The 12,319-nt window shown below is 46.6% G+C and overlaps 1 protein-coding gene across 1 annotated transcript in view; it reads left to right on the forward strand.

The window, feature by feature from the left end:
* LOC126174143 (CCR4-NOT transcription complex subunit 3) overlaps window positions 1–12,319 on the forward strand; it is a 98,476-nt gene that overhangs the window by 59,647 nt on the left and 26,510 nt on the right. The window contains exon 10 of the mRNA XM_049921013.1: window positions 11,067–11,381. Coding sequence (XP_049776970.1) covers window positions 11,067–11,381 — 315 coding nt within the window. The remainder of the gene's footprint in view (window positions 1–11,066; window positions 11,382–12,319) is intronic.

Consider the following 12,319-nt stretch of genomic DNA (forward strand, 5'->3'; position numbering starts at 1 on the left):
GTGTTGAATCCAGAAGACAGCTGCATTGGCAGGTTATGTTACTCTACTAATGCCAATTTCTGTTCCCAGTATTCTTCGAAGGTGATAAAATTCTTATTACAGAGAAATTGCTTTCTTGGCAACCAACAACTGAGCATTGAGATGGAAAATATGATACATTTTAACCTATTTATAATTTATAGTGCGTTGGTGAAGTTTCTACAAATACATGTAGGCCTACACTCTGTAAGACACCTTATGGTATGTGGCATTGCACATGGCAAGAATTAGCTGCTTATGAGCTCTAATTTATCGTATTTTCTAGATGTGATATTTAGTAAGACATATGTAGGAGGAAGTATTATGTTGTTCACATCTTCTTGGTACGTGCACTTTCTTGAAGCATAGCACCTCACTTGTAGCACTTCCACTGCAGCATATTGAGCATCTCCATAACACTTTCAAACTGAGTGAACAATCCCATAACGGAACATGCAGCTCTTCATTGGGTCTACTCTATCCTTTCTATTAATCCAACTCGTGGTTTTGCAAGAGTAGGTTTAGTTCATTCATTTGCACTTCTGAGGTGTTAATCACACAAACCAACTGTAGGGCTAGCAGATTAGAATGAAGAAAGGGTACTAATGAACTGTATTTAAGAACTGGTCAAACAAATGTTTCTTAGGTGACTTCTTTCATAACTGAATTACATTTCCTTACGATTTTCCAAATGGATCACAGACTCACATATGCTTTTCTACTGTTTATTTTATGTGGTGTGTAATGTTTTCTCCTTGTGTTTTATGTTAGTTATTGTTTCTAGTGATTTGTTTCCAGTAGTACGAGGGTCATTCAATAATTAAAGAGACAAATTGGTCTGGAGAAAAAAGTGTTTATTTTTACAAAAAATGCTTTTTCTACTGTTCAACATAATCCCCTTGAACATATATGCACTTATTCCAACGGACTGCAAGCTTTTTTATTCTGGCTGCAAAGAACTCTTTATGTTTGAACCAATTTCCCACAAACTTTTTCACGTACTCCTTGTCCTGGAACCTCTTCCCACACAATGCCTCCTTCAGTGCACCAAACAAATGGAAATCACTAGGTGCTAAATCAGGACTGTAAGGAGGATAAGGCAGTACTTCCCAGCCCATTTATCATTGGTTTCATTGGTTAGTTGAGCAATATGAGGGTGTGCGTTGTCTTGCTGGAGAATCGCACCATTCCTCTGAGATCCACGATGTCACTCTCTCATGGCTGGCTTTACCTTGTTTAAAAACAAATCTGAGTAGTAGTGGCTGTTCATTGTACACTGCTCTTTGAAATAATCACAAAAAAATGGACCTTGAGCATCCAAAAACACCGTCAACATTACTTTTTCTGCTGATGCTTGAGTTTGACTTTTTTCTTGACATTTGAGTTGGTGTGCTTCCACTCCATGCTTTGTCTTTTTGATTCTGGCTCATAATAGTGAACCCAAGTTTCGTAACAAGTTAAAATTTTGTTGAGGAAGTGCACACCTTCACTTTCATAACATTCCTTTAGCTCTGTGGACACTCTCAACCTTGTTTCTTTGTGTAGCCGCGTCAACTCCTTTGGGACCCATCTTGCACATGTTTTGCGGTACTTCAGCTCGTTACAGGTAATGTTATGAACTGAACTGTATCAGTACTAACTTGAACCTTATCAATAATCATTTCCACAGTCATACAGCAGTCGGCACAAATAATGTTATCAATTCGACTTTCAAGTGAAGGAGTTGAAACTGCAACTGGTTGGCCAGTCACTGAGTCGCAACCATTTTTTAAGTGCTCTACCCACTTGTAAAAATTTCCACGATTCATACAACCTTCACCATAAACTTTATAGACATTCTGCAGTAAACGGAGTGTACATAAAGTTTGGAAACACTTTCAGTGATATATTGCGCTAGAACCAAACATTATACAGATATCATACATACGTCATTTTGAAGAGAAACACTGAAAGTTTTTTTCCCATTTATACCTCCACAACGTAGTTTGGTAATTTGCCGATAGTCAGCGCTAGTCACAAACATGGCAAGTTCAGGTGCGGAGCGAGCTTTCTGTGTGTTGGAGTTCGATAAAAACAAGTGTGCTACAGCTGTTCAGTGGATGTTTAGAACCAAGTACAGAAAGAATCCACCAACAAGGTAGGCCATTTACCACTGGCACAACAAATTTGCTAAGACGGGTTGCTTGTGCCTGGCAAAGAGAAGCAGACGTCCCAGTGTGAGTGAAGTGAATGTGGAGTGCATATGAGAGACATGCATAAGAAGTCCAAAGAAATTGGTGCATCGTGCATTCCATGAACTCGAAATGGCTCCAATGACAGTGTGGAAAGTCCTGTGACAGAAGCTGTCTATGAAACCATTCAAATTGGAGCCGCATCAATGGATCTGCCGTGCCACAGAAGGTAACAGCATGTTTCATGAAATGGCCTCCCCAATCACCAGATCTCACTCCGTGTGACTTTTTTCTGTGGGGACACATTAAAGATCTGGTGTATGAACTGCCTCTACCACGTGGCATAACAGAGCTCCAGGAGAGAATACGGGAAGTGACTGCCACAGTCGACGATGCCATGCTGGGACGGGTGTGTCAAGAATTCGATTACCATGTTGATGTCTGCCGGGTCACTCATGGTTCGCATATCGAATGTTTGTAAAAAAAACTTTCATAGTTTCTCTTCAAAATGCAATATGTATGACATCTGTACAATGTTTAGTTCTTGTGCAATAAATAAATGGAAATGTTCCCGGACTTTATGTACACCCTGTATATTCACTAGTTTCTCACCTTCAGCAAGTAAAAAATAAATAACAGAACATTGTTCTACTAATGTGGACATTTCAAGTGGACCCGCCATCTTGAAATGTATTTTTGAGGTTATAAACAAAACAATGTTGATACATCAGCTGACCAGAGCTCCTCCCATTGATGATGCCAATTTGCAGCCATAAAAGTACCAAACTTGCCCTACTAGCAGTTTTTTCCCCAGACCAATTTGTCTCTTCAATTATTGAATGACCCTCATACAATCAAAGACTTGTGGACCTCATTGCCAATTTATTCACATTATATTATATTTATTTATGTTACATTCAGAGTCAATCACCAGTCCCTGTACAGATCGTGAATTCTCTGCAGGTCTGCCATTTTACTACCCTCATCTGGCATTTCGATCTTCCTGTTGACAATAGCATCATCTTTGAATAGTCTCAGAGTCTCTAGTGTTACCCTGTAGACCATGATTATAAGCTGTAAACAGTAACAGTGTTACTACACTCTCATAAGATATGACTGTGCTATACCAAATATCTCAATGGTATCTTAATGTACGAAGGCAGTTCAATAAGTAATGCAACACATTTTTTTTTTCTGAAACAGGGGTTGTTTTATTCAGCATTGAAATACACCAGGTTATTCCCCAATCTTTTAGCTACACAACACTATTTTTCAACGTAATCTCCATTCAATGCTACGGCCTTACGCCACCTTGAAATGAGGGCCTGTATGCCTGCACGGTACCATTCCACTGGTCGATGTCGGAGCCAACGTCGTACTGCATCAATAACTTCTTCATCATCCGTGTAGTGCCTCCCACGGATTGCGTCCTTCCTTGGGCCAAACATATGGAAATCCGACGGTGTGAGATCGGGGCTGTAGGGTGCATGAGGAAGAACAGTCCACTGAAGTTTTGTGAGCTCCTCTCGGGTGCGAAGACTTGTGTGAGGTCTTGCGTTGTCATGAAGAAGGAGAAGTTCATTCAGATTTTTGTGCCTACGAACACACTGAAGTCGTTTCTGAAATTTATGAAGAGTAGCACAATACACTTCAGAGTTGATCGTTTGACCATGGGGAAGGACATCGCACAGAATAACCCCTTCAGCGTCCCAGAAGACTGTAACCATGACTTTACCGGCTGAGGGTATGGCTTTAAACTTTTTCTTGGTAGGGGAGTGGGTGTGGCGCCACTCCATTGATTGCCGTTTTGTTTCAGGTTCGAAATGATGAACCCATGTTTCATCGCCTGTAACAATCTTTGACAAGAAATTGTCACCCTCAGCCACATGACGAGCAAGCAATTCCGCACAGATGGTTCTCCTTTGCTCTTTATGGTGTTCGGTTAGACAACGAGGGACCCAGTGGGAACAAACCTTTGAATATCGCAACTGGTGAACAATTGTGACAGCACTACCAACAGAGATGTCAAGTTGAGCACTGAGTTGTTTGATGGTGATCCGTCGATCATCTCGAACGAGTGTGTTCGCACGCTCCGCCATTGCAGGAGTCACAGCTGTGCACGGCCGGCCCGCACGCGGGAGATCAGACAGTCTTGCTTGACCTTGCGGCGATGATGACACACGCTTTGCCCAACGACTCGCCGTGCTTTTGTCCACTGCCAGATCACCGTAGACATTACGCAAGCTCCTATGAATATCTGAGATGCCCTGGTTTTCCGCCAAAAGAAACTCGATCACTGCCCGTTGTTTGCAACGCACATCCGTTACAGACACCATTTTAACAGCTCTGCCACCTGTCGGAAGTCAATGAAACTATACGAGATGAAGCGGGAATGTTTGAAAATATTCCACAAGAAATTTCCGGTTTTTTCAACCAAAATTGGCCGAGAAAAAAAATGTGTTGCATTACTTACTGAACTGCCCTCGTAGGAAGATTAATTACTTGCTTATAAGACCATTGGCATTGAAATTCCAACTACTTGTAAGCGTAGGCTTCCGCGGCCGTTGATGAAGGCCTGATGAAGGCTAGCTGCAACGCTGGCCGAAACGTTGGCGCATTTTAAATTATGACGATGCGGTCTGATACCCTGAAGAATTTTATTGAAGATTCCAACTACTGTTTATACATGATGTCACACATTGCAGATTATTTATTGCTGGCCTTTTACCCACAGCTTCACCTACAGACAGCACATATATTGCAAACGTCTCCTCCCCGCCCCCCCTCCCATCTCTCTCTCTCTCTCTCTCTCTCTCTCTCTCTCTCTCTCTCTCTCTCTCTCTTTTCTTTCTTTCCGCCTTCTCCTCATGTGCACCATCCCTTTCTATCTGCACCACGATTTCCCTAAATTGCTCCAGGCAAATACTGGGATGGTTTCTTTGAAAGGGCACAGCCAATTTCAGTTTCCTTCCGCATCCTAAACACAGTTTGAGCTTGTGCTCCATCTCTAATGACCTTGATATCAGTGGGACATTAAACCCAATCTTCCTTCCTTTCATTCCTTTCCATCTGCTTCTCCCCCATGTCTCTGTCCATTCTCTCCAACCCTATGTCCAACTCCTGCTTCTACCCCTCCATCTTCCACCAGCCTTTTATCATCCTCCCCCCCCCCCTCTCTCTCTCTCTCTCTCTCTCTCTCTCTCTCTCTCTCTCTCTCTCTCTTATCCTGTCCCCTCTCTGTGTCCATCTCTTACGCCCCCATTTTCTTTCCATCTCATCCTCCTCCCTCACTACCCATCTCCTCCTCCTGCCTCTTTCTGTTCATCCATTCCTATCTGCAAGTATTCCCCTGAAACACATTCTGATACTGCCTGCACAACATGCTAGTCATACAGGGCACTGTACATGTCGGACATTACCAACTATTTTTAACCTCAGCTCCACCCCATGGGAACTAGGTGGTAGTTACCCCCTTAGTTCTTCTTTCTGTATAATGAGTAATAAGTGTACAAAATTAGGTTGAAATCAGTTTAGACATTTATGCGACCACACACACACACACACACACACACACACACACACACACACACACACACACACACACACACACACACACGTTTTGTGTGTGTGTGTGTGTGTGTGTGTGTGTGTGTGTGGGCGCACGTGCGCGCTAGCCTTATACACATGGGCTGTCACCTGCTGATGCAAACAGCACATACGTAGCAAACATTTACCACCCTCTCTGTTTTCTCCTCCTTCCTATCTTTCTCCATCTCCTCCCACCTCTCTCTGTCCATCTCCTCCTCCTACATCACTCTCCGTCCGTCTCTTCCTCCCACCCCACATTGCCAGACTCCTCCTGCCACCACTCCCTCGCCATCACCCCCTGCCACCCCTCTCTGCCCATCTCCTCCCCATGATCACTTAATCCTCCCCCTTCCCCTGTCTCCCAATTCGCCCTGTCTCCCAATTCGCCCTGTCTCCCAATTCGCCCTGTCTCCCAATTCGCCCTGTCTCCCAATTCGCCCTGTCTCCCAATTCGCCCTGTCTCCCAATTCGCCCTGTCTCCCAATTCGCCCTGTCTCCCAATTCGCCCTGTCTCCCAATTCGCCCTGTCTCCCAATTCGCCCTGTCTCCCAATTCGCCCTGTCTCCCAATTCGCCCTGTCTCCCAATTCGCCCTGTCTCCCCAATTCGCCCTGTCTCCCAATTCGCCCTGTCTCCCAATTCGCCCTGTCTCCCAATTCGCCCTGTCTCTCCAATTCGCCCTGTCTCCCAATTCGCCCTGTCTCCCAATTCGCCCTGTCTCCCAATTCGCCCTGTCTCCCAATTCGCCCTGTCTCCCAATTCGCCCTGTCTCCCAATTCGCCCTGTCTCCCAATTCGCCCTGTCTCCCAATTCGCCCTGTCTCCCAATTCGCCCTGTCTCCCCATTCGCCCTGTCTCCCCATTCGCCCTGTCTCCCCATTCGCCCTGTCTCCCCATTCGCCCTGTCTCCCCATTCGCCTGTCTCCCCATTCGCCCTGTCTCCCCATTCGCCCTGTCTCCCCATTCGCCCTGTCTCCCCATTCGCCCTGTCTCCCCATTCGCCCTGTCTCCCCATTCGCCCTGTCTCCCCATTCGCCCTGTCTCCCCATTCGCCCTGTCTCCCCATTCGCCCTGTCTCCCCATTCGCCCCTGTCTCCCCATTCGCCCTGTCTCCCCATTCGCCCTGTCTCCCCATTCCCTGTCTCCCCATTCGCCCTGTCTCCCCATTCGCCCTGTCTCCCCATTCGCCCTGTCTCCCCATTCGCCCTGTCTCCCCATTCGCCCTGTCTCCCCATTCGCCCTGTCTCCCCATTCGCCCTGTCTCCCCATTCGCCCTGTCTCCCCATTCGCCCTGTCTCCCCATTCGCCCTGTCTCCCCATTCGCCCTGTCTCCCCATTCGCCCTGTCTCCCCATTCGCCCTGTCTCCCCATTCGCCCTGTCTCCCCATTCGCCCTGTCTCCCCATTCGCCCTGTCTCCCCATTCGCCCTGTCTCCCCATTCGCCCTGTCTCCCCATTCGCCCTGTCTCCCCATTCGCCCTGTCTCCCCATTCGCCCTGTCTCCCCATTCGCCCTGTCTCCCCATTCGCCCTGTCTCCCCATTCGCCCTGTCTCCCCATTCGCCCTGTCTCCCCATTCGCCCTGTCTCCCCATTCGCCCTGTCTCCCCATTCGCCCTGTCTCCCCATTCGCCCTGTCTCCCCATTCGCCCTGTCTCCCCATTCGCCCTGTCTCCCCATTCGCCCTGTCTCCCCATTCGCCCTGTCTCCCCATTCGCCCTGTCTCCCCATTCGCCCTGTCTCCCCATTCGCCCTGTCTCCCCATTCGCCCTGTCTCCCCATTCGCCCTGTCTCCCCATTCGCCCTGTCTCCCCATTCGCCCTGTCTCCCCATTCGCCCTGTCTCCCCATTCGCCCTGTCTCCCCATTCGCCCTGTCTCCCCATTCGCCCTGTCTCCCCATTCGCCCTGTCTCCCCATTCGCCCTGTCTCCCCATTCGCCCTGTCTCTCTCCTTCCATTTAGTCCCTCCCCCTCCATCCAGATCCTCACGCGCCCAACCTGCCACCCAGCTGGCCCAACCCCTACACCCAACTAACTTCTCCCCCTACCCAGCTGACCCTGACCCCCACCCACCCAGCCAACCCCCCCCCCACTGAGCTGGCTCCTCCTCCCTGCCTCTCCCCCCCCCCCTCCAGCTGTCTGATTGCCCTTCTGGCTCTTCCTCTGTCCCCCCTGCCCATGTTCATTTAGCCCCCCCTCCCCCCCCCCCGACTTTCACAGCCCGACTGGGGCCCCCCACTCTTCCAGTCTGCCCCACTCCCCCTGCCGGTCTGGCCGTCCCCCTGCCGGTCTGGCCGTCCCCCTGCCGGCCTGGCCGTCCCCCTGCCGGCCTGGCCGTCCCCCTGCCGGCCTGGCCGTCCCCCTGCCGGCCTGGCCGTCCCCCTGCCGGCCTGGCCGTCCCCCTGCCGGCCTGGCCGTCCCCCTGCCGGCCTGGCCGTCCCCCTGCCGGCCTGGCCGTCCCCCTGCCGGCCTGGCCGTCCCCCTGCCGGCCTGGCCGTCCCCCTGCCGGCCTGGCCGTCCCCCTGCCGGCCTGGCCGTCCCCCTGCCGGCCTGGCCGTCCCCCTGCCGGCCTGGCCGTCCCCCTGCCGGCCTGGCCGTCCCCCTGCCGGCCTGGCCGTCCCCCTGCCGGCCTGGCCGTCCCCCTGCCGGCCTGGCCGTCCCCCTGCCGGCCTGGCCGTCCCCCTGCCGGCCTGGCCTGCCTGCTACCCCTTCCCCCGCTTCTCACACAATCTTTCTCTGACCATGTCCCTCTCCCCCCTGTCTCTCTGTCCACCTCATCCTCCCTCCTTGTCCCCTGTGTGCTCATCTATGTCCAACCACATATATACCCCCTGGAACACAATCTGACACTACTCACATAAAATGCTTGTTGTGTGGGGAAATTCTAGATGTTGGGGAAACCAGTTGTTGTGTTTCAGCCTTATGGGAGCTAACTGGATTTTATTAATTCCGAGATAGTAAGTAGTATGTACACCAAACATGGCTGAAATCAATCCAGTGTCTCAGTAGGAGACGGGAACACACACTCTCTCTCTCTCTCTCTCTCTCTCTCTCTCTCTTTCTCTCTTTCTTCCTTTTTCATGTATGTATGTGGTTACTTGAAAATCATTACAGGCGGCATTTATAGTCACAATGTTTGAGGTGTAGTCACAAAGATTTTTCTCCCAGGTAAACGTCTTCAATCATGGTACGCATTGAAATCCTTACACCGTTTCTCTGTAGCATGCCACCAGAGGAGCCAAAACAAAATGGCACACTCCACTCCATTGTATCAGTGGGCTTTCCCTCTAGTGGCATGCTGTGTGTTAGTGCGGCATGGGGTTTTCAGTGTGTGCCAGGACTGCAGACATGCACCAGAAAACAAACAAAATACAGTTCACATAATTTTATCTTTTGGTAGTGATAATTCAAATGTTACGGCTGTCCCCCATGCGTAAATTTAATGTTTCTTCTGTTTGTGTTCTAATTAATATAAACAGTAATTTGTTTTAGGAACATAGCATAGTATATTAGTCTCCAATTAAAACGGGGATACCTACATAGTTAATGTTTGTTGGGTGTGACCTGTGTGTTTTGCATTATTGTTCTTCAGTTGCTCGTAACTTTCTGGTACACAATAAAATGTTATTCTCCATGTTGAAACTTCATGCCAGATTTAAACTGTATGTCGGCTATGACTCGAAACTGGATGCTGGATGTTATTGTACAGGATACACTGCACTAAAATTTGGTACATGTAATTTCAAGTTTACAAACAGATTCTCTCTCTCTCTCTCTCTCTCTCTCTCTCTCTCTCTCTCTTCCCCCCCCCCCCCCCTCCTCCCCCCTCTCGCATTACTCTAGTCCTGTAGACTGGTTAAGGTGAGGGGTTGTTTTGGGAGCAGTAATTGAGAGGAACAAGGGAAGAGGAAGGGAATGGACAGTGACAGCTACAGAGAACCAGCAAGGGACTAGGATAGGATGTAGCCCCAGTAAGATTGTTAGGGTGCAGGCTGAGGAAGCTGTGTGTGACATGCAATGTAGTAGAAAAATGGACTGAAAGTATAGTGGTGCAAGATAGAACATAGGAAGAGGTAGAACACAGAGAGCACAATGTGACGGTAAGTTAATGGATAGTAGGATCAAAATAGAATGGAAGGGATGGGGGGGGGGGGGGGTCAATGTGAGAGGGGTAGATGGAGGTGGTGGTTTAACAATGGTTAACGGAGGATGAGGCCAGTAGGGTTAACGGAGGATGAGACCAGTAGGTTTGTGGAATTGAAGGTTATGTTGTAAAGACAGTCTCGTCTGTATAGTTCAGAGACTGTTGACATCAGTCTCAGGTAGCACCTGTAGAAGACAGCGAGGCACACTGTTGAAATATCGTGCGAGAACGACGCGAACATCCGGCTGGATTCCCGAATATCCAATATATTATTATTGATAATTTTTGCTAGTCAGATAAGAGCAATGATGTCATTTGAAAAAGAGGAGAGGAGAGGAGATACATTCCTTATTTCACTGTGCTTCACTTACTTACTATGTAGTTTAGATTGAAGTTTATACTGCTGCCAAGAGAAGTTCAGTCTAGGAAGTTGACTGTGACTCAAATATACCAAAAAGGAATTTCTCTTCCTTTCGTATATGCAATGAGTGGTGGTCTTCTCACTTATTGTATGTATTAGACTCAAAATATTTCATTCACCTGTTAAACTATAATTTATGTATGACATAATAATACACTGAATTTTCTCCTGTTGAGAAATTTGGAGCAGCGATCTGTTTTACTTGATAAAAAACTTTCCATAGCAGAGATAACATATATTCAGCCTTATCTTTGACAACCGGTTTCGACATACAGAATGATGGTAACATAATTTTTTTTTTTAAGACTAGAAGATGGCTGTTATGTCTCTCAAAACCGGTTATCGAAAATAAAGACTAATTTATGCAATCTTGGGTGTTGAAAGTTTTTTACCATAATATAACTGGTACATAGTTTTAAATAAAATCATTGAGACCATTTTGGTTTGTAAAATCTACCAAGCAACAGTTGACGAAAGAGGTAGCACCATTGACCAAACTTGCTTCTGTTGAAAGATGAACATTTGCCATGTGACACGAAGAAAATGTGTATCCTTGTGTTTTGAACATCCATTATAGCGAATTCATTATGCAGTTGGATTGAAACCAACAAGCTAAGACTCTATCCATTCAGTCTTATTCGTAAATTTAATAAATTTTTCCATCACTGTTGTGTTCTGTGTGATCAAATATGTATGTATTCATTATTATACTGTTTTAATGTATTCTAGGTTCCTGAAGGTATGTCATCCCTAAAGTCAATTGCGCAGCAGGTGATTGATCGAGCAGGTCTGGAAATTCCACCATCTGAACCTAGCAGGGGATTGTTTGATAGTAAATCGCAAGTTTCGGAAACATCTGAGGCCCACATACCACCATTGCTGGGTGTCGCTCCTCTTGGTCCAGTACCTTTGCAGAAAGAACACCAGTGCCAGTTCCAGATGATGGAAGCTGCATATTACCATATGCCTCATCCATCAGATTCAGAGCGGTTAAGGCCATATTTGCCAAGAAATCCATGCCCAACACCTGCGTATTACAACCAGGTATGAGAACTGCAGTTAGACATATTGATAAACTTGTTAAGCTATTTGATGTCACCTAAATGAGACACATCTTCATTCATTAACATTAATGTATCTGTTGGTGAAAGTATTGAAAGAAGTTATCCAAACTTGAATGTTAAAAACTGATATGTGTTTATTAGGGTAGTGTATCACAGATGGGACTGTTAAAGTACCACCTGATAATTGTAAATGTTGTACAAGAAAGTTGTTCATTATTTAATTATGAAGTTTGTTTATTTGTCTTTTTCATTAAGAAGGAAAAAGAAAGAGAGAGAGAGACAACAACAATGTGAGAACTGTTTATAGCATGGCCAGTTTGTTGAATCTTTTTAGTTATTTTGAATTTGGCTTGATAATCATAAATAAATTTGTTTGAGGTAAAGAACGAAAGACAGCTGAGACATCTATACAATTTTCCAACAACTCGGCCATGCAGTGTATGCATCCTGGACACTGTTGACAGAAATAAATTTTGTAGCTGGTGTGTTGTACTGACTGTATTTCGTGGTCACTAAATGGACACCTTTCAATCTTGACTTGTAGAAGCAGAAAAAAAAAAGCTGCAGGAGCCACATGATGACTGTAGGGGGCGGAGTAGGTTGCTAACTTGGGTTTCGACAGAAACTCCTGAAAGCAGAGAAATGTAGCTAAGATTGTTGTTGAGGTGTGACTGGCAGATATCAACCATTTCCTTCTTTGTCCATGCAATGTACAAAATCATGTAAACCACACTCTTGGTGTTGAATAAGTCAGTTAGTGTGGTTTTCATTTTCAACTTTCTCATTCTTGTTGTCTGATGGACAATGGAACTCCAAAATGTTCTTGTCAGAACATTAGAGTTCCTTCTTAGGTCTGTAACCATACACCTGTATTGCGTGTGTTGTGTCACTGGTAATGATATTATCCAAAAAAAGTGA

This window comes from Schistocerca cancellata, chromosome 1 (assembly GCF_023864275.1).
Source record: "Schistocerca cancellata isolate TAMUIC-IGC-003103 chromosome 1, iqSchCanc2.1, whole genome shotgun sequence".
Taxonomy (NCBI): Eukaryota; Metazoa; Arthropoda; class Insecta; order Orthoptera; family Acrididae; genus Schistocerca; species Schistocerca cancellata.